Source organism: Apteryx rowi, unplaced genomic scaffold (genome assembly GCF_003343035.1).
Source record: "Apteryx rowi isolate R43461 unplaced genomic scaffold, aptRow1 scaffold_181, whole genome shotgun sequence".
NCBI lineage: Eukaryota > Metazoa > Chordata > Aves > Apterygiformes > Apterygidae > Apteryx > Apteryx rowi.
The window spans coordinates 508,466-531,477 of NW_020448097.1; the positions used below are offsets into that span (position 1 = coordinate 508,466).

Below are 23,012 nucleotides of genomic sequence, written 5' to 3' on the forward strand. Positions count from 1 at the left end.
AACTGCAACACAGACACTTCCATCTGAACATGAGGAAAAACTTTTCCACTGTGAGGGTGACAGAGCACTGGAACAGGTTGCCCCGAGAGGTTGTGGAGTCTCCTTCTCTGGAGATATTCAAAACGCGCCTGGATGCAATCCTGTGCAATGTGCTCTAGGTGACCCTGCTTGAGCAGGGGGGTTGGACTAGATGATCTCCAGAGGTCCCTTCCAACCTCAACCATTCTGTGATTTTGTGAAGGGTTCTGGAAGGGAATGGAGTACGAACAGAGCGTGGATCAAAGTGACTAGAAGGTAATGGAGTACGAATAGGGGGGACATGAGGAACAGAGCATAAAAGGAGGGGTTTGGAGGGAAATGAACAGTGAATGGAAGAATTTGGGGGGCAATAGACCACAGGTCCAGTGGACTGGAAGGGAATGGAGTGCACATGAAGGGGAATGGTGCCTGTAAGGAAGGATATGGAGAGGAACTGAGCAAGGGTGGAGAGGTTGAGCATGGATGAAAGTGCTCAGAGAGGGTAATGGAGAGGAGCAGAGCATGAACAGAGGGGAAAGGTAGGGAACAAAATGCACCAGAGGGGGGATGCCAGGCAAGGGAGCATGCACAGAGAAAAGGGAGGGGAACAGGCTATGCCATGAATGACACTGGCTTATGATGGGGCAATAGAGAGAACAGAGCACCCACAGAGGAGAAAGGACAACAGGCTGTGTAAGGAGGGGAACACAGGGAAACTGAGTGCCCATAGAGGGGAACGGAGTGCAAACAGAAGGAGATGGAGGGCAGAAGAGTGTGGATGGAAGGAAGTGCAGGGCAATGGAGCATTTTTGAAGGCATAAGGAGGGGAACAGGGCATTTAAGGTGAGGAATGGAAGGGGAACAGAGTGTGCATGGTGGAAAATGGAGCAAAGTAGATCACATATGGAAGGGAATGGAGTGACAGGGCACACAGAGGAGCCAGGAGGGGAAGGGAATAGGCATGCATGGTTGGGGAATGGAGGGGAATCAGTCACACAAAGAGGGGAACTGGCGGGGAATAGGACATGCACAAAGAAGAGAGGAGGGGAATAGCATGTATGGAGGGGAATAGAGAGGAACAGAAATTGCATGGAGAGGAATGAAGAACAAGGTGCACATGGATGGGAATAAATGGAAATAAGAGTGTGCATACAGGGGAAGGAAAAGACACAGAGTGTCCAAGGAAGGGAAGGGAAGGCAACAGAGGAAGCACTGAGCAGAGGGGAGGGGAGAGTTGGGGAGGGAAACAGCATGATCATGGAAGGGAACAGAGGAGAGCAGAGCTCACACAGAGGGCAATGCAGGGGAAGAAAGAGCACAAAGAAAATGAAGGATTATGTCCCAGCTGCAGGGAGAGATGAGGCTTGAAAGGACCAACTGATCCTCTGCTAGGGCCTAAAGTAGGAGCAAGCACCCCAAAGTGATTGTGCCCCTTCCCTCTCCTCTGAAACCTCTCCTGGAAGGCACCCTGACCAAGAGAGAGTGAGGGAGAGGAATTTCTTAAACTGCTGCCATAAGATCAACAGGAGCACATCAGGGCCTCTCTGGGGAATTAGTTTATTTATTAAAAGTATCTTTATTTTTAAGTTGATGTTGGGGCAGGTGGGTCTCCTGGTAGGGATAATACAGCTAGTTAGCATTGCTTGCACTGACGTGCTGCTGGTCTGCCTTGAGCAGAATAAAATGCATTAAATAATGTCTTTTATCTGTTTTTAAACTCCAGTACACACATCAGTTTGCTTGGTCAGCTTCTATCCAGGAGTTTGCAATTCCAAATGTAAATTTCAAGTTATTTGTTCTTCAGTGTAGGTGCAAGCGTCCCCACTCCCCTCAGTCTAGAGAGAAGTTATCAGCATACAGTGTAGCAGAGGATGGGTCTCCTTCACCATGGGATAGATCTGTGTGCCTACTAATAAAGGTTTCACAGAGGAGCCCTGATGGAGGTATTAAGAGTAATGTTTGCCCAGTGGAGAAGGGAGAGAGTTGAAATGTTTATCTGTGAAGTGGTGGCATTCATTCAAACAACATCCACAGTACTTGTTTGCTGAGTGTTTACAAAACCTTCAGTAGGAGCCCAAAAGACTTACTTCACTGTCCCCAGAATACGACCACAAGTTCCTGTCACTGGTATTCTGCTGCTTTGTGTCTTACATAGTTATCCCAAGATGTTACTAGAGAAAAGGGTAATATTTGCACTGGGACTCTCTAATGGCTAGGGCACTGAATAATTAAATTGAATACAGGCTTTGAGGGGCCAGCATCTCTGGAAATCAGATTTAATTACATTAGAACTGAGACAGGTAAATGCTTCTGTTAACACCATCCTGAAGAGAACAGAGAAACTCCTAATTTTTAGGGCTGTTTCCAGCAAGTGAGCTGTAGATTTAAGCAGCAAATGCTGGATCACATCTAAAAGAGTATCTGTTCAGACAAGTTCTACCTTTTTGGCCCTGAAATAAAGCTATACTTTCTGCAGAAACTCATACGGCCATTAGAAAAGCATAAGAGCAGCCCATGTGCATGTCAGCTAATCCTAACCTTTGTCCCCAGCTGAGAGCTGGAAATAGCATGAACTTATTTTTCAGTACTGTTTGTTTTTCCCCAGTGTCCACGAATGTCTTGACTCTGCAGTGGAAACTTTTCAGTGACCATGGCTGTCCTAGAATATTTTTCTCTTTTTCATCTTGTTAAAGCTACCATTCTGTTGGGCAGCCATCAAATTTATTGCAAAATCGGTAACTAGGGAAATGAGAATGGATGAGGAACAGTCTTAAGCTGGTCAAAGGCTTCCATCTCTCCTCCTCCACAAAACTGTCCTTACTAACTGTTATGTTGCACTTATATTGTGCTTTATGCCTCACAATGTTTACAGTGCCCAAATTTGCTCTCAGACTGACAGGTGAATGATAGCCAAAATTGGACACTGTTCTTGAAAATGTGAGTGAGAGTTGTAATAACATTTTCAATCATGTGGCTTCTACCTGCTGGGTGTTCAGTAAGGCTGATAAGGGCTCAGTGGCTGGGGTATAGCTTATTCTTACATATTTATACAGTATAGTCATAGTTCTAGGAAGAATTGTGCCCTGATTGCTTTTCCAGAAGTCTTAAAGGTGGAGTGGAGTAAAAAGAAGGGTTGATGTGTTCAAACCATGGAATCTTACTAAAATAATGTGTTCATGCCATACAAGATGTAGACATGGGTGTGAACTATATGATAATGTAACTCTGATCAGCCTGTTCTCCACAAAAAAAAAAAGAACATTTCACCTTTATTTATTCTGCTTTTTTGTGGAGTGGCAGAATGTTACACAAATTCTGCATTTAAATGCTTTGTAGTTATCTGCTGCTGCTGTTCACCCAGCTCTCCTCTGGCTTGTGGGCCTACTTGTTTAGTCAGGTCTCAGCTCCTCTCAAGGCCTAGGCAGCCTTGTTTTTCAAGTACTCCCTTCTCTGTGGGACCATGGAGGCAATCCACTGACTGGTGCACTGCTTGGCCTCTTCCCATGTGTAGCGGGGCATGTAGCCAAAATCCTTCTGTGCTTTGCTGTAAGAGAAGGTGAATGGGGTGTTCAGCAGAGTGACCAGGTGACGGTTGGTAGAGGGGATGTATCTGACAAAGGGCCTGAGCAAGAAGCTCACTATCTCCAGCAGCAGCGAGAAGTAATACAACATTGTCAGCGGCATGGGGAGCTGGGGCTCAATTCCAAATCCCAGGTCCTTAGTCAGCTCGTAATTTAGATCAGCGTAGCTCATATGAGGAGTGTCATCAGAGATGTAGTAGAACTGCCCCCTGATGTGCTTGGCCTTCTGCGGGACCTGCAGGGCTTTGGCTGCCTGTACATGGGCCCAGGCGATGTTCCCCACGTACACGGGGTTCACCAAAGCCTCCTTCCTGGAGAAGCGCAGGTAGACATTTTTGTTCAGTAGACTCTTATCCAGATGACCCTGAAGAAATGGGCATCCTTCTCCAAAAATGTACATGGATCTCAGGGCACATGTCAGCAGCATGCCACCATCCTTTAACACCTGGCCATCAGCCTTCAGCACAGAATCCTCTGCCAGTCTCTTACTTTGGGCATAAGGAGATTTTGATATACTCTCATAAACTGTATCTTCGTCACCATTGAAAACTGGGTCACCTCTGCAGTTTGGGCCTGTCACTTCTATAGTACTGGTGTATATGAAGTGCTGGACGTTACAACGGGTACATGCCTCCAGCAGTAGCTGAGTACCTTCAAAAGAGAAACATGTGAGTCAGGTAGCATGTAGCTGGGTTGGCTGACAGAGGCTCCAGTCTAGAGCTCCCTAGGCAGGGCTGGTTAGATAGGTAGCAGTATCTTTGGCCTGAGCTCTGCCATATCTCCCCTCTCTGAAGCTGTAAGAACACTGTCCTAATTGGGTGACACATTCAATGAAACTGAACATGCTCTCAATCTATTTTTATTTAAGGAGTGTCACTGTGGCTGCCAGAGCTATGCAAGGATGAACATTTAATCTTAACTGCACGTGTTATTTCTTATGCAAAGACTCAAACTTTGCTCTTGCTTACACTACCATGGACACAAAGTAACTTCACTTACCACAGATTCACTCCTTTGTGCCATTAGTTCAACAGACTAGGCTTAAGGCAGAGAACCTCAGAAGCTGCCCCTTTCATTAAGTACCATCCATCCTGTATATCAAAGCCCTAATTTTCCATACTTAAGCATGCTCTTGAGTGCTTTCCTAAGCAGTGATGGAATTAATTTGGGACCTGAAGGTTTGCTCCAAAATCAACTTTACCCAATCCAAACTTTATCCATCCATCATTCAATTGGCTTTGGAGGAAGGCTTGAAGACAATGATTTTTGTCAGAACAATGCATGATACCATGTAGTCAAACATCATAGAGTAATATGCAGTGAGCAGTTTGATGCTTGTGTATGTATCTCTCATTTTTTGGCATATTCTGGCTTTTACTTTTGATGTCACTACAACATTAATGCTCTTAGTGTGACTTTTTGTATGGACCATATATCACTTTAAAAATACAAGATTTTCTACTCTTAAAATCCTATCATAATGCTTTCAATAACAAGAGCAGAGGTAAGCCAGCAAGTCCATGTTCTTTCAAGTAGCCAAGGGTGTTAAGCTAAGAAAATACATCCAAGGGGGAAATAAATGTTTTAATAATTTGTGTTTTTTTACTTGCAAATAGACTCTTTTTCTTCTGAGATTTGAGGCAGGATTACCTTATCTGATGTTCATGATGTAATAAGAGAGATGATGTGTAAAAGAGCCAATGACTTTGAAACAAAAGATACAGTTCAGTCCACAGTGTCTTTGAAAAAGGAATATTATGAAATGGCTGATAAGGGTGTGGTCTAAAATCTAGGGGATAAAACTAAACACTAGCAGTGAGGCCCATAAATGTTCTAACAAGTCTTCTCATTCTGTTATGACTATAAGTAAAGGCAGCACAGTGAAGTGTGGTCTAGTATGTCTAAAGAGAATATAATGAATAAAAGAGATTCAAAGGCCTAAAAAATATTGGCAATAAAATATGGATCCATTAATGAGTGAGGAATGGGAAGAATTACTGAGCTGAATATTGTAAGGACACCAAAATTCTTCTTTTCAAACTTGAACAAGAAAAAAGAAAGTTGTTAGGACAAATGGAAAGTAAATCTAGACAAAGCTTTGAAAAACACTAAAACAATACAAAGTAAGAATGATTACACAGCCAAAAATAAATTAATATGAAAAATGAATTCATGCAACAGTATGTTTAAGTGACACACAAGCCAAGCTCTTCTGGCAAATGCTTAGCTATTCTTGCCATCAATGCTATATAAAAGGTGAAGGAAACTATTAAGTGCAGAAGGGTTGGATAAAATCAAATGGGATAGTAAGTTTTAACAAAGCAAACATAAAATAATCTTGACAGTTGGTATCTGTTCAGGATAATTTTCACCCAAATAAAATAGATTTTATTGGAAAATCACAATTGTATGATAAAAAATCAAAAGGTTCTTACTGTCATGGGATTTTGAGCATTTTTCACATAGCATGTAATAAAGCAAATCTTCAGTGGGCCAGTTCTGCAAATTTTACTGAAGACCTGATTCACAGAGGATATTTTTGTTTGGATTATATTTAGTTATTTTTTTTAATCCCCTTCCTCAAGCTACATCTAAAAAGATACCATACTACTAAGGGATTCTACATGGAATGTGAGACAGAGAAAAGACTTGCATCAGGGCAAGTTTAAGTTGCAGTTCACTGAGGTTCTCACTCTCCTAGCGGAGACCCCTCATGGCTTGCTTTGCTGCATCACTGTCATGAGATTCCTTTGAAAGGCCTGAAATATAGAGGTCCCCAAGCAGAGAATGGGGTCACCAAAGGAAGTGCAGACTCTCAGAGGTGTTAGCCCAACTGCTATCATAGTCACATGGGCTTTGCTGCAAGACCAGCTCCCACAGGGAAGGCGAAGTTCTGCTCATGTCCAGACTGTTCCCATATGGGGAAGCTGAAAGGAGCTGGGTGTGTTTCCCTTTTGTGTCTCACATTTTTATAGGTCTGAATTAGAAGCCAGGTGGATTTTCACCAAAAAATTCAGTGGGTTTGTTACTGCTCTGAATTGTGAGCATCTACGTCTGGTTCTTTGTCACATTTGTATTGCAAGAATTTTGTTTTCAAGGAGAAACACAACTTCCATCCTGCATATTTATGAAGGACATAGCAGTGTCTTGGCTGATCAGAAAACCAAGAGAGCAACAGAGTGGAAACAGAGGCAAACAGGGAAGAGGACTTCAATATTTACAGACTGACCTCAGGGTCAGTTTACTCTAGGAGCAGGACTGGTCTGTGCTTTCATCCTACCAGATGTTATCAGCTAACCCTCACTGTCCCTGTGGAGTAACTTCACCCACAGACAGATTCTGTTGGGAGATTCTGAATGATTTATGAAAGCCTGGGTGCTTTTTGCTTAATTCTGAACCTGCCTAAAGGATAGACTGGTCAGACTCAAACTCTCTAACTCCAGCTCCCTTCTGCTTTTGGGACATTTATATGTATATTTGCAGGGGTCCAGGCTTCCTGCTGTGAAAAACAGACTGTAGCAGAAAAGAGAGAGCTTTACAGATTCCCTTTCTGAATTACCACCGCTGTATCTTTATTTTTCCCACTACACAATGCCCAGGTTTATGGGAACTTGCCTTTTTGCCCTCCCCTCCTGGCAGGGACCTGAGATGCTGCCTTCTGGACTCTAATTTGTGGTCACTTTCATTTGTGGCTTTGACTGAACAGAAATGAACGGGCCTGGAAGTTGGGGAATAGCCAATATTTGTGCAAGTGGTGCAACATAGAAGTATATTCCTTATTTGTCTGTGATGAAGCCCTTTGTCTGTGGTAGAGAGGAGCAAAGGACCAAGAAAACTATTCATGTAAATAAGAATGTCTTCCTGTAATCCTCACCAAAGAGCTGAAGCAACTCAGCAAGGGAGGTCAGCGTGCGTGAAGGTTAGGCAGTGTCAGGAGCTGACTGAAAGGAATAGAGGTCATTGGGATAAGGAGAGGGATGAGGTTGTTCTTTTAGGAAATAAATTGAAATTTCCTGACTGCTAATGTCACATATACCATTCCAAAGCCAAATCATTCCCCCTTCATCTGATCTTTTCATGAGGAACAGGGACTCCTTAGTAAAAACGGAGATCCCATCACCGAGTGAGAAGTGAGCGTTGAGAACTGTGAATGATCCTGCAGTGCCCTGCAGTGCAGGACTGGTGCACGCTGGGTGTGGAAAGGGTCAGATCTGCACAGGGCTTCGCAAGTGCATGTTTTGTACTCACATATATGGCTGTGCAGGAAACAGAACACCCCAGTGAATCTGGCTCAAAAAATCAGGTCAAGTGTTCCCTGAGCAGCTGATGATCAGCACATAATAGATGTAGGTCTGGGAAAGGTGCTTCACCCACTCACCTATTACATTGACTTCCCAGAGCAGCTGCTTCTCTATGAGACCCAAGGTGTCAATGATGGAGGCTGTGTGGATGACGAGGGAGACCCCCTGGCAGGCACAGTGCAGGAATGTCACATCTCGGATATCCCCTTCCAGGATTTTCACCTCCGTCTTGCCCTGAAACTCTGCAAGAGCAGGAGAAAACAAAGAAAAGGACCTTACTGGCATCCTAATCAGATACTAAAAGGAGTGGTGAAGGTCTCTGTGGATGCTAAAGCTGCAACTGGGAAGTGCTGACTGCCCAGGCACAGGAGGGGTATTTTAAGGCTGACAAAACAGAAGGAGTTTTTCAATGACTATACTGTGAAGTGCTAATTACAGTGCTATACAAGTCTATGTTGCATTACCTACCATATTTTTGGAGCCAACATTCAACATAGTCCTTTCTTTTTTTAAGGAGAAACCTTTCTCACTGCAAGCAAGGGTCTGAAGCTTCCTTCAAGTGTGATATGGACCTAATTTAAAGTTCCTGGGATGGCTGAGGTGGGGGAGAGGTAACTTTAGCTATCAATGTTCTGGTGATTGGCTGTTAACCCAGATGCCAAATAGCCAGCCACTGCATGCTCTTGTCTTTGAGGAGATGAATGGTCTCTCTCCACCCACAGCCTGTGCATCCAGTTCTGTGTTCACATCTATTTCCTGCCCCATGACTGTGCCCATATTGCAGCTTTTCCTTTGCTGCTCTTCTAAAACATTCCTTACGGTTCTCACACATTTTTTTTATGCACCTCAGTCATGAATTACTGCACCTTTTGTTACTCCAGCTCTAGCTTCATTTCAGTTTCTGTAATATGGGGCCATTTTTAGGATGTACATCCTTCTGGTCCACACTTAAACTCTCAAAGGCTGCTCTCCTGAGCTACCTCAGTCCTGACTTGCTTTAACTCCTGCTCTTCTAGGCCAATCCCCTCTCTCCCCAGCAGCTAATGTGTGTGACACCTGGTATAATTCTAGTTTTAGGAGCCATGCTTCCCCAAAGTTTTACTAGGCAGGAGCTTCCTTATACAGCTTAGAACTGCACTACAAAATTTAGCCAGCCCAGCCATGTTGACTGATTGTGTGCAAAAATGTATAGTCCGAGGTGATGCTGCTCTCCCAGGAAACCTGCTGGTGTGGCTGCAGCTGCACCATGGGAGAGAACTAGCTCAGCATGACTTACAGCATTCAAGGAAGTGGTGTTATTACAGAAAAAAGAAATCCTCTTGTAAGCCTCTGCTGTGCCTGCACTAGAGGGCTCCCCAGGCACGGCTATTGTGAAGGGACTCTGAGGCCCAGGAAAATGCTGTGCCTTCTCACAGCCCCTCATAACTGATTTCAAAGCAGGCAGAATTTCATCCCATATCTTTAACTGAGAAGCACTAAGTGATACAGCTGCTGGGATCTGGAACCGAATGTGAATATATTTAAAAATTTTTTTCTTTCATTATCTCTCGAACATGCCGGGATTCAATCCTGTATTAATTTAACATTTATTCTGATGCAACAGGTTTGAGGGCCTCTTTTTCTTCTCAGTCTGTTGGTCAGAGATGTGAAATGAGAACGTAAATGCTCAATATTTCCGAAGCTGTTACTAATCTACAGTTACTGCCCTCCCACCCCAGTCACTGACACATGCTATCTTGCGCTCCTTTATTTTACAGGGTGCAATTATTTTCCTAGGGCTCCTTTTCCAGAGGGTTCACACTGACCTCTACTTGCATGGATGCAAAAGTGCTAGACTACATGGATGGGCTTTCTGTTAGGCACTTGGCAATTGGATTTGCTCTAATAGGCATTAGTCTTTGTACAGCACTTAGCCTCCTGGTGTTCTCCATGAGTAATGATCTGTGGGGTTACAGTAATCTAAAGGACTGAGAAACGTGGTTTTCAGGATGTAAATTCTGATATTCAAACATGTGCCTGTGTTAGAGCGGTCACTGCGTCTGGACAGGAGTCAGGCAACTGGAGGTTTTTTACACATGCAAATCAAAGCTTTTGGAAAATTAAAGAGAAAACTGCCCCTTTTAAAGCTGATCACCAGGATAGTTGGTATCAGTCACTAGAAAGCTGCTGTCTAGCTGCTTTGTGCCTTACTTGGACTTGCAGATTTTTGAAGTTGTGTGTGTGATATGAAGCAGAAAAGCTGCTCCTGAAGTGCAGCAGTAGGGAAGAGCTAAAATGGGCTTTCATGAGGTTATAGTCTGCATTCCTATATGGTCAGCAGAAGTTGCCCTGGTGAGTACAATATGTGCCTTTTCACTTTACTGACATCAGCTCGTTCACAGGTTCGGTAGATTGATCGTGTTTTGCACTGGGGAAAGAAGAGAACTACGGATGAGCTTGGAAACTGAGAAAGGAAAGAACAAATGAATGAAAGATGGTGTTTACAGTCTGAGATGGACAACAAAGACAGAGACTTGACTTGCATGTGCACAAATCATTGCCCAGGCACCAAAAAAGCTTGTGGGTCAGGTGGGTGGGGAGGAGGAGAATAAATTCAACACAGCTTTCTGTTTTTGCATACTATGATTACAAGAAAGCAGCTAGCCACTGAAAAAGCTTTTTCTATATCACCAATGGATTTTGCAGCCTCTGAGCCATAAGCAGCCTGCTTGCTGTGGGGTAGTTTTTGCTTGGAAATGTAATGATTACTCAATAAAATTCAATGTCCTTTTGTGAGCAGTGTCTGGCTTAGCAATCCAATGGTACTATTTGCCCCAAACCGTCTTTCTCTTCTCTAGCTGTTGTTTAAAGCAAACAGGAATGTCTGTATGACTAGAGTAGCTTGAATTAGTTGGTGCTCTTTTATGGAGTTTCTAACTACTGTGGGGTAGATGGTGGGGAATGGCATTCCTCTCATGAGAGCTCTCAATTTTCCTGGGTAAATAGAGGGCTCATTAAAATGGTCTACTTTTTGCATTCATAAGAGAAAGATTAAAAATTTATCTTATTTTCACTTCCAAAGGATAATGCAATTTATTAGCTTCTTTAGCTCAGAGAAGCCAAGATGTTTATGCTGGTCCCATTTCAGCTACTGGGTTCTTCTGCTGCTACCCTGCCTATCTATTTTGAATGCAGGGATAAAGGCAAATGAATCTGACTGCAAGTTTGAGCTAAAAAGCCAGGATGAAGTTTGCCACAGTGGTAACTTTCCCCAACAACAGTTCTGGGAAAAGCACTCCTCCCCCTCTACTTTCCTTCTGCTTTGGAGCAGTCTTGGGTTATCAGTGCCCATTTTAAAAGCCTGACATTAAATGCTGAAGCATCACATGATCTATAAATTTCAAGCTTGGAAAAATGACCTGAGACAAGGGTTAGGGCAGGGGGAGATGTGCAGAGGGAAGAGACAGAAGGGAGTCAATGCTTTGAAATGGTGAGAAACTCACTGGAGAGCAAGCTAGGAGCTTCTCCTAACTTTTCAAGAAGGTGCCAGTGCAATTGTGGGCAAGAAGAATTCCATAAATGGAAACACAGGAATGGTATGAGGATAAATTGGAAGTGGAGCCGGGAGGGAGAGAAACCAAGGCACCTAACTCCATGCCACGTTCAATGTGATGTTCATTCTCAATGGCACAGTTCAACTGGGTAGACTCTGGGCTCGAGCTCACAGCATTTTATATTGATTGGAGCATCCTGGACTCACTGGGAATGTGCAAGACAGAAAATGCCTCTATTTTAGGCAGACTGAGCATGATGGTCAGGGTCTCAGCAGGACAAAGGGGAGTGTCCTGGATAGAAACGGGCACTGAGCAGAGCTGTAACTTGCACACGCTCCTGTGTTTTACTAGCCGCAACACTGACTCTGCAAGGACATTGCAAGTAAAAGGTGCTCAAGAGTTTAATGAGAAAGAAAATGACTGGACTCTGCTCCAGGCTATTCGAGAAATCCAAACAACATGTGCCAGCAAGTAAAGGAATTTCAGTTCCTTTGCAGAGTTAGTCCTTGCAGCAAAAATAATGTATGTGGAGAGTCTCCAGCCCCATGGTCTTTGTAGCAGCCCTGCTTTTAGAGCAGGAGTCACTGTGCCAGAGAAGAGCTTGAAAGGGAATGGGAGCAAAATATTTCAGGTAGTCCCAAGCACAGGCACTAGCAGGACACTTGAAGAGATGTGGCTATAGAGGCTGATGCAGACAGGACTGCCAGCTGTGGTGCAGGGGCTCGAGGCAGTCCAAACACATCTGAAATACCAGCCTGTAGTTCCTATTACCTGCTCTTGAGAAAGGAGCTCTGATAACTCATTTGTCCCTTCCTCCTATGCTGGCCAGATAGGCAGCAGGAATGGGGCAAGAATGGGGGGGAGAGAATATGTCTGGGCAGTGTTTAGAGGAGGAAAGGGAAAGCATAAGGCAAGAGTGCACAGAGCTTTCTTTTTAACAAAAAGGAGCAACAAAAACTTTGCTGCAGTCCAGCCAGGATTATGCTCACCGAAGCAATTGGTTTCATTCCCCAGGAAGCTCCATTTTCCCTGCAAAGTTCACGGCCGGCACAAAAGAGCAGAGATGCTTCTGCCACTGCCTGGCTGCATCAGTGCTAAACCCACACGTTACCAGCACTGTTGCCATTGCTGGTTTTGTCACTGTGGGAACTGCCGGGAAATCAGGACAGGAAGGGCTGCTGCAATGCCCGTGGGGATTTAGCAAATCCTCACTGAAACAGTGCATGAGGTTTAATGAGGAGGAAGTCAGAAAACTTACATAAAAACCTCCTAAAGGCTTGTGTAATTTGCACCAGGGTTATTGTGTACTGTTACTATTATTTGATGTCACTTAACCACTTCATAGAAAGATTGTAGTTCTTTAGCAAGTTGTATAGGGTTGTTCCATAAAAATTCCCATACAGGTAATGCCTGTATGGAGGAAGAATAGTTTTGCAGTTAAGACATTTGATGCAGGAAAGCATTGTCAAGAAAATGTCTATGATGTATGCATTTAAGTACTTGATTGAATTTAGGTTCCTATGTGCCTATTTATAAACATGCTCAGAATCCCAGGAAAATGGGACATTTAAAATATAGTACTCTGAGCTCCTGCTTTGCCACAGACTGTGTGTTACACTGGGCAGATCACTCCATTTTGCTGTCTCCATTCCCTTCAAGAAGCAGGAGTACTGACTTGGCCTTTGCAAATGGGGCCTGTCTCTTCTGTGCACAGCAAACCAGGGTTCTGCTCTCCAGGAAACTACGCTAATAATAATAACCAATTTTTAAGCTGTGCCCTTACAACTCTCAGCCAGGGCAGGTCACTCCAAGCCTGCAGAAAGTCTGACTAACCCAGGCTTAGAGAGAACCACCATCACCTGCACCCACAACCCTGTCACTGCAGTTAGACTTGTATATCAGAGCCCAGGGCAATAAGTTCTGGGCTATACTGCCCCCCAAGCACAGCCATGCCTTGCTTTTCCTTCCCCCAGCAGAAGTGTGAGATGTTTTTCACTGATTTTCATCTGTGGACTTTGATCTAATTGGAGGCCAGGCTGAAGGCAATCTGTTCACTGCAGTGGCAGTAACTAGGTCACTCTTCTGATCTAGAGAAGCCTCAGGATTTGGCAAGGGGAGCTGTTGCTTTTAGATTTTACCTCTGATTTCTGTGCTGAAGGGAGAGGGAGGGATAGAGCATGACTTCCTTGAGATAAAACTTGCATCTGCAAAGCTGGGCTGGAGGGTGTGAAGTAAAAACTTCCAAGTTATCCAACTAAGATAACATCACATATACCCACAACACATAGTCCGGGACCAGATGGTACTTACTTCCAAAGCTCCTGAGTGCTTCATTGCTAAAAGCTTTGTCCAGCAGTCGGATCTCAGCCAGTGCCTCCTCTTCTTCCAGCAATAAGTGGACAATCCTCTGGCCAAGAAACCCTCCTGCTCCTGTCACCAGACAGCTGACCCCGGCCAGTGACATTGCTCTGGGTTGCTCCTCAGTTGCAAACTGGCTCTCTCGTGAGCTTGGATCGGCTCTTTCACCTTCTGCCTGAGAAAATGAACAGATGATAGCATCAACCTCCAAGGTCTTTATGAATCAAGGGGTGTTACCAGAAAGAGACATTAATGCAAAAGCAATCTCTAAACCCTATGCTAAATGCTAAGCCAACAATTTTTAAAACATTTCTTACTTTTGCTAGCTGTTTCTATTCAGAAATAGCCAAGACATATTTCCATGCAAAGAAAAAATATTTACCAAGTATTATAAACTGAAGAAATTAACAAATCTGAAAAGGCACAAAATCAACTTCAATGCTATACACAAACCCCACAAATATCTCTCCCAGTCATTGGGTTCCACCTTTCTAGCATTCAAAAGACCGTAGAGGAGATTTGCCTGTATTTATACACTGCACAGCACCACCTCAATTCCCTTGATTCCCCTCCCTCTCTCATGCCTCCTTTGCTACAAATGACCGCAGTGCTTCCACCCCTCCCCTCTCATGCCAGAGCATTCGTGCTGTAGCTGAGGTCCAAATGCCTGGTTAAATGTGATCCTGTGTGTCTAAATTACAGGAGGGTAAATCCTCATGCTGCTCCTTCTCTGTAGGTGTACTTGCTTGTACTACACAGTGTTAATATGAAGGAAGAGAAAATTGAATTAAATGTAAATAGCAGGAGTAGCCATTCACACTGCTCGTGTCACACTGTTTGTGAAGTGGATTTTACTGCTCTAGTTTCTTGTCTACTGGGCTCGCCCACCATAGCACGGGTTTCTCATGCTCTCTGTGCAAAACCAAAAACACACTTCTGGGATTTTGTATTTGTTCAGCATACTTTACTTGAGGTTCAAAGTGTTGAAATGGTCTAATCTACAGACCATGTCTGTGAGAATATCTAAGTAAAATAAGGTTGTGAGGCCTCTTTGTGCTTTCGCAGTAGACTGTCATTAGTTTTTACATCTCTAAAATACCGAGAACATGCCCCGATATCTCTCACTAGGGCTTCGCTCCAGTTTCAGTGAAACTCTTTTCCAATGTGAGACCAGGGTAGGGCTTAGACTTTGGTCTGAAGTTCAGACAACCCATTCTGCCTTCTCAGGTCTTTGGATACTCTCAGGGCACCCTGACTTGAGCTCTGTTTCTTTCTCTCTCAGATAGGGTTAATCAGGTTTCCTTACTGAAGCGGGATGTTAAATAGGTAGCTGCCTTAAGCAAGGAACACTGCCATGGGCCAAAAAGAAGCCCCAAAATGCAAATAACTACACTGAAAGCACTGGAAAGAGGATTACTGATTTCAGGCATAGCTGGAATGGATCTCTGAAAACGATTTACTTGCATTCATGCAACTAACTCCTAAAAATCCCTGTTTCATACTCACTAAAAAGAGCCTTGGAGAAAAGCTACAGAAGCAGCACCCCCACATCATTACTTTTTGGAGCAAAACTGGGCCTTCAAATAACAGCAGGAAAGCAAAACTGTTTTGAGTCCAAGGAGTAGAAGGGAGCTTCCAGCTGACACGGATGATAAGTTTTGGCAACTGTTTCAGTGACACCGTCCTTGAAAACCCTTCCCTTATACCAACAAAGCCTTATAAAAACTGTTATCTGTGATTCTTTCCTTGGCTACTCTCGGATAGGACCTTGACATTGTATGTTCTTATCGGAAGCTGGTGCAAATGAATTTTATGCTGTGCATGCATTTTGCAAGGAAAAATAGCTCATTAAACCCGGCTGCTACAATTAGTGTTCTCTGTGCATACACCTTGGAAATGATACTTCCAATTTACTTTTAGAAAGGAAATAAAATGCCTTAAAGAGGCATTAGAAAAGCAGGCAATACAGCAGAGCCTCTTAGGATACAAAATATTTTCCTGCACCAACCTTACCCATTAGAACTCCCAAGTTTAGTAAGGAGCAATGTTGTATATGAGAATATGAACATTGCATAACTATAGATGACTGCAGGGAGATCTGTAGCTGCTGTACTTTAGTGCTCTTAGGTACTACTGGGCCAAATGCTTGACATAGTTTGAAGGAATCTTCTACACTGCTAAACAATGTCCCTCGTTTGAACTGTTATTTGCGGATGTCAGAGATCAGCACAGCAGCAGTGCACTAAATTCCAGTGCAGACCCATATATTTGCCAGGCTGTGGTGCTTCATGCAGTTTCCACTAGAGATATTTTTTTTCGCTATTTCTCTTTGAAATTGTTGTGTGGTGTCGCTGTGTGGTGTGACAGCTCATCTGTGCTGTAAACAAAATGATCAAGCTCTGCTGTTTCCTCAAGCAGACCAAGGCAGATGCTTGAACGGTCTGTATGCCCCAGAGAGTGTTTACAGAACATTTTCAATGAGCAGTGAGGCCAGCGCACACCTCACCCCTAACCCCCATGAACAACTTCATCAAGTTCAAGGTTATAGCATGGGTCTGGGATTTGCAGTCTAAAACACAACTCAGCATCATCTAAAAAGTTAACAAACATGACATTCTATCTGTGTCAAAGCACAGTCATTTTTTAACTGTGTTGTCTTCTCCTCCTTGACTTTGTCATAAAACAAGGCCTTCACAATCTGTTATTTTCCCCAAGTACACAGAGCTGGATGCTAGGACGGCTTGCATGTCTAAAAGTATCATTTTAGAACATCAGATCTTCCAAATTTTGGCTTGTGTTGGAGACTTATTCTACAAGGAATAAGTGGACATTTTAGTCTACGTGGAATTCACCATGTCCCATCACACCTGTGTCACTGATCTGCCAACCCAGGGGCAGTGTTGGTCTTCCACCTTTATTGGTGGCTTTTGTGACAGAACAGGTGGCTGATATTAGGAGAACAAATTTTCTTTAACATCTTTTCTTTAACCACGAGGAAAAAAGTGATGGAGGAGGGGGAGTTTAGTGGAAGCGAGAAGACAGCAAGAGAGAAACAGTGAAGAGAAATTTCCCAGCAGCAATGAGAACAAACTGAATAGTTACACTGGAATGAATGAATACAATAAACTTGTAGAGCAGAGAAACTTTGGGGAGGAGAGAGGAGTGTCTACATAAGGTGATGCTGTTTAATTGTGCAAAAGAAGCTATTTAGGAGCAAGAAGAGAACAGATTCCTTTGTCCAGAAAAGAAATATGGTTTAGGAAAGACATTCCTGGATTCTGTCTTGTTGTCCAGACTGATGAGAACTGAAGCAGGAAAAGCTTATTATCAGACCTTTTGCTATGTAAGTATAGATTAACTGTGACTTGAAAGCCTTGAAGAATTCATGTGTTTCTCACATAAGAAAGGAATGTGTTTCTTACCATCATATGCTTATAAGCTCAAAATGCCTACATGCCAGCAGCTCTGGGAGAGAAGGTGAGCTCTGAGATGTGATTTACCTAGGGAAAGCTTTTTCCCATACAAGATAGGAGTCACCATCCCTTGGAAACTTCTTCCTCTTTCTAGTAACTACACATTGACATGAGACAACAAGACTTAAATAATTAACTTTTTGACAGCTAAAGTCAGCAGAGCTGAAACAAACTCTGAGTAAAACCAAATTCTCATAGTTGGTAGCAGTTTTAAGACACTTTAGCCAAGGTATGAAGATAACCACCTTAAGAGGCCTCAGAATTTCTGGGTGTTCAAGTCTGACAAAGAACATATCTGCTATTTCAGTCGTATCAAAATTCTTGTAGAGTAAGGAAGAAAGTGATTAAAAACTTTTCTTATGTGATCTTCAAGGTCAGAAAGACTTACCTGTAGTATTCTTCACTGTATTATTTAGCATGCAAGTTGGGCAATTAACTGGAAACAAACATTTAGTCTCATTTTCTGTTTAGTTTTAGGTAGAACTATGTTTCCTCAACTGAAATTGATAAATAAATTATTATATATTCAAAGGCAGTAGAAATCTATGTCATATGCCAAGGGAAACAGTATAAATTTGGATCCATTTTTGTACATAAACTGCCCTGGAAATAGCCTGATTCCATGTCACTGCCACATCATCTACTGGGAAATGAACTCCTAAGTTCCTGTTTTAGTGTAAAGCCACAATATAAAATGCTGTCTATTGCCCAGCCTTTTTAGAATCAGGAAATTGCCAGTTTCCCAGCTTTTTCCCCACTTTTGCCTCCCAATATCTGTCCCAGCCCCCACCACTCTTCATGTAGCTGCTTAGGAGGAAGGGTAACAAGAGAAATATGTATTAGAAAAAGAGGAAAATGAAGTGCTTGCAGAGTAGTAGGTAGCAGTTTCCTCTTTTCCAAGTGCATGTCTTTAGATTGACAGACTGGTTTCAGACCTGGAGGACAACAGAGGAGGCAGTAGCCTGGGTGGATGTGTTGAAGAGGACACCTAGCACAATCCATACATGCATCAAGTTACAATACCATATTTAATTCTTTCACCTTTGGTACACAGATGCCTGGAAGGGGCAGTTTCAAACTCCAGCAGGTTTTCCACAATACATACAGAGTTGATGCTGGGAGGCAGCAGGGTTTGATTAGTCCATAACCCACAGGTGATTCAGAGGTGAATGTGTTAAGACTTACTTGTCTCTGTTATCTGCAACATCTACTTGGATGAGTTCGAGCTCAGTTTTGCATTTCTTTCTCTGTCTGCCCTCCCCAGACATGTTTACAACCTCTTCAGGCCAGGAGTTTTTGGTAGATTTGACCTTGCTTGAACTTGCATTGGAGATATTCACAACAACCAAATATAGAGAACAGCAAGACAGAATGTAGAAAGGGGGCATGAGATTGTGGCATACATTGGCAAAGGCTTAATCCAAATTGTAGAAAACTTGCAGAGACTTGGAAAACTTGTAGAATGGGCTCGCATCACAGACTCATAGCCTTGAGGAACCCTGTGAGCTCTGCTTTTAAGCTCACTCACCAAATAATAGCTTTTTTTTTTCTTTTTCTCCTCAAAAATGCTTTCTGTGGTTTCTTTCACAGAGATATAACTGTTGCCACTGCAGTTACAGAATAGCTTATCATTACAACATACTGGTACAGTAGGGTACAGATCTGATGTGTTGCTGTTTTATTTTATGATTCTGTGATGTTCCCCAACAATTTAGATGGGAAGGAACCTCTGGAGGTCTCTGATCCAACCCATTCTCAAAGGGAGGTCAAATTAAATCAGGTTGCTCAGAGCCTTGTCCTGTCAAATTCTGAATAGCTCTAGGGATGGAGATTTCACCACCCTCTGGGCTCCTGTTGCAGCTGCTGACCATCCTCATGGTGAGTTTTTCCCCTAATTTGTAATCATAATTTTCTTCCTTGCAGTTTGTGCCCCTTTGCCTTTCATCCTTCTACTGTTCTGAAGTCCAAGAAGTCTGGCTGCATCCTCTCTATTACCTCCAAGCAGGCAGTTAAAGATAGCAGTAAGATCCCTCCTCATAGCTTGCTCAAGACTGAACCAACCTGGTTCTCTCAGTTTTCTTGCAAATCCTTGAAGTCTATCAAAATATGTGATGTGGTGTTATTCCTGAGGCTTATCTGCAGGGCTGTGAGTCTGCCAGCAAGGTTTGTTATTACTGGAACACAGAGGAAGGCCTCCATGTGAAGGCCTCTGCAAGATCACTGCAGATACGTTTATCTCTGGGAGAAATTCAGGACTAAACAGAGTGAACTGACAGGGTTAGTACCACAGCAATATGAGAGTTTGCAGTTAATACATACATAGCCCTCTCTTTTGATGCTGATCACTAGGGCATGATATTTGCACAAACTCACTAGAAAAATCTTCCCCTCACTCTTGCATTTGTACATTAAGAAAATAACAACAGTATTACGGTAATGGTTAACAGTCCTGCTCAATTCTCAAATCCCCTTGGCAGAGAGGGGACAGGAGGGGACAGTACACACACAGGCCTGAAGTCTGCCTCGTATCTAAAACAAGACAGCTGTACAAAGATGAAGAAGCAGTATGTTAAAAGGTACGGCACTTGAGTTTTTGTTTGTTGGTTGCACAATCAGGAAAAATCTGGAGAAAGTTTAGCAGAAAACAAGTAAAAATGCCAGGGTCCTTGAGTTCCAGACCAGTATTGTGACCTGAACTCTGTTCACTCTTTATAAATCTTCTTTAGATTTTAGCAATATTCATTTGAAATGCATATAAGTTGTGCTTTATTTTGCTTTTATGCTGCATCGAGCAAAATAATTACATATTTAGGCTTTTTTGTTGGTATAAAGTGTGCTGTAAATTAAAGATGGAGCAGGGAGGAAATCAAATGCAGTTTAATTATATTGATGAGTGAAACATTTAAAAGATTGGAAATGCCACAGTTGAAGAGCTGTACAGTCTTAGTTTTACCTCTTGTGCACCATGAGGGTCTTTAAATCCAGGATCCCCTTCTACTTTGCCATCAGCCCCCAGTCAGTGCACAGCAAGAAGAACATCAGGGAACAGGTTAGAATAATCCAAGAGTACAGGCATTACCTCAATCTCATAATATATGCTGATCTGAAAGGGCAGAAGGGACTGGGAGGGGTGTGTGTGTGTGGGGGGGGGGGTAGGTCATTGTGTAGTTTGGAAAATTAGATGGAAAAATAATATGACTGCAAATGGCCAATAGCAAGAGACAGAACGGGAGGACAAGATATTTCAGCTCCACCAATGCTGCTCACTCAGGACTGCCTACAATCCCAAACTCCTTCTGCTGACCTTCATCTCACTTGCAAGTGCCCCATGTCTCTTCAAGTCTGGCTCCAGGTGTACTGCACTAGACATCCAGATCCTGAGAGCTGCAAATCAGTGGCCTCTGCAAATATTTTTGTTTTAAGAAGTTTATGCTGTCTCATAGAGCAAATCTGTAGAACAACTTGATCAGAGGATGCAATTTTTCTGGCTCCCTTTTAGAAGGGCTCAGATGCCCTTCAGCTCCATCTGCCTTCCTACTCTCCAACCCCCAACTTCAGTGCCATGGGAAAAACAGAAAAGATGAGTTACAAGCTGTTTCTTCTCAAATCACAAAATAAATCATTGTGCTTATTTTCATGATATGAAGTTGCTTTTCTTTCACAGCAGGTTTGATTCTCATGGTACTCAATAATGGTGTCAATGAAGCTATCATAAGTGAGCCCAGCAGTGCAGAGCATTTCCATCATGATTGTTTCAGTTCCAGCAGATGTCTTTGGGTTTCTTAACATGGCTTCCCTCCCTGAAGGTTTTTCTTCACAATTGTAACAATTACATTCATTCCAGTATCTTGTTTTGTTTGCTTTAAGTGAAAGCTGAGACTCTGGAGCCTGAAATGAGAGGTTTTTCTGCCTCAGCACAGCAGCCATGAGCAGTACTTCTGCTCTGAGTACAGACTGCCATGAGGAGGTGCATGAGGAGACCAGCAAGGCTGTGTGTGGAGTACTGAAAGAGCCAGACTGCAAGTGGAATGCATCTAAGTGAAATGCAGGTGAGAAATGAATGATTTTTCAGTACCTGGATTTCACCAGACAGGATTTCTTTCAGTGAGAGGGGTGTCAGAGGGAACAAACTTGATGTGTGAAACAGGGAAGAAGTCTGAAACAAACATCAATAATTCTTATGCTGGACCACATAAAAAAGGAACAGAGAAAACAGGAATTGGACAGCAGAGAACTAGGAGCAGGCCTTGATGGTCATCTACCAGGGAGACAGAGGACTCCATTTTCACAGAAACAGAGCTTAAGCGCAGTTGTCCAAGTCTCCCACCACCTACTTTCCTATTTCACAGCATCAGCTCCAGAAGACAGCAGCAACGTTCACCAAAAACTCTCTGCTACAGACACCTGCTCAATCTCACTACCAGCTAGTGGCGACAGAAGCAGCAGGCTGCTCCATGGAAAAGCATTAAGGTCCAGAGCCATGGAAGTGCTTCATCGCCTCAAGTTAGTCACTGGCAATGACTCACTTTTTGTGACTTGTTTTCCTCTTCTGTTCCTAAAGCCTGGCATCCAAGTCTTCTAGAGCCAAAACTAGATCTAAAACAATGCAAACGCTTAGTGGGAAGCCACATGGAGGTATCGGAGACAGCATGCTGGAAATCCTGCTCCTCTCCAGAGCTCAGCCAGCTGATTAAGGTCTGCCAGTAGGCACCTTCAGCCACTTCCATTTGCATAAGCTGGAAACTTCACTTCTAGCAAGTCTAAGGCTGAACAAGCTTCATTTTGTTCTTCTAAGGTATTGGTGCAACAGGAGATGGTGCTGGGCTGCCCATTATGCTCAGCAGGAAGGGAGGGCACACATGCCCTTTGCTCCTAAGGGAAAGTCGTATTTCCTGTGTGCCAGGAGCACGTCTTGACCAGAGAAGCTTATTGGCAGTTTCATGGGAGGAGAGTTGGCATTTTCATGTTGAAACTCTGCCACTTACAATTACAGATCCACTGAACCAGAGCTTGAAAACTGCATAGCCCTGTGCTCCAAGGGCTCCTTGTGCACTTTCCTCCAAGTAATTACTGGGTGAAGTAATGTCCTTCTTGCAGAGCCAGGTGATTAGCAGAGAGAAGAACCATAAAAAGACCTGTGAGTGTACAAGAAGGGGAGCTCTGTGTGCATGGGAACACTGGGAGGTGCACTAAGTAGGGCAGGTGCCCAGCAAGTTGGCACTTCTTTGGTGCAAAGGGACATTTGTCATCATGTTGCTGCCCAGTATCCTTCAGCCGTTTTGCTGCTCTAAAGTGCAATATAAGCAGTGGCTACACCAGTGGCTGCATCTGGCCTTAAAAATTAATAATAAGAAAACAAGAACTCAGGGTTCTTAATAGGTATTTTTAAGATCTCATTGCATTTTTAAAGATGAGACACAGAAGTGGTTTTCATGTGTATACAATTCTAGTTTACTGATCTTATTTAAAAGACCTGATTAAGCCAGAGTAATTAAATCAGTTAAACCCTGTATGGAGATTCTTTACTAAACACACCATTTACCTTGAACAATTCCCCACTGATTTACACTCCACATTGATAATAAAGACCACATGTCCATGCAGGGATTTTAGCCATTCAGATGAGTTCTATTTACATGTTTATTGGGCAGCATTGCATAACGCCTACAAATCAACAAAGTGTTGTTAAACACCTCCTTGCTAGAGTAGGTTAGAGTAAATGCATCTCTAGTGGAAGTATCATTATAG

General features: G+C 43.2%; 1 protein-coding gene across 1 annotated transcript; it reads right to left on the bottom strand.

The window, feature by feature from the left end:
• Window positions 1-3,337: 3,337 nt before the first annotated feature.
• Window positions 3,338-13,960, bottom strand: LOC112963963 (3 beta-hydroxysteroid dehydrogenase/Delta 5-->4-isomerase-like). The gene is made up of 3 exons (XM_026061498.1): window positions 13,744-13,960; window positions 7,978-8,142; window positions 3,338-4,250 (listed from the first exon to the last, which is right to left on the bottom strand). The coding sequence occupies exons 1-3, from the start codon at window positions 13,895-13,897 to the stop codon at window positions 3,436-3,438; spliced, it is 1,134 nt and encodes a 377-aa protein (XP_025917283.1). The 5' UTR covers window positions 13,898-13,960; the 3' UTR covers window positions 3,338-3,435.
• Window positions 13,961-23,012: the final 9,052 nt, after the last annotated feature.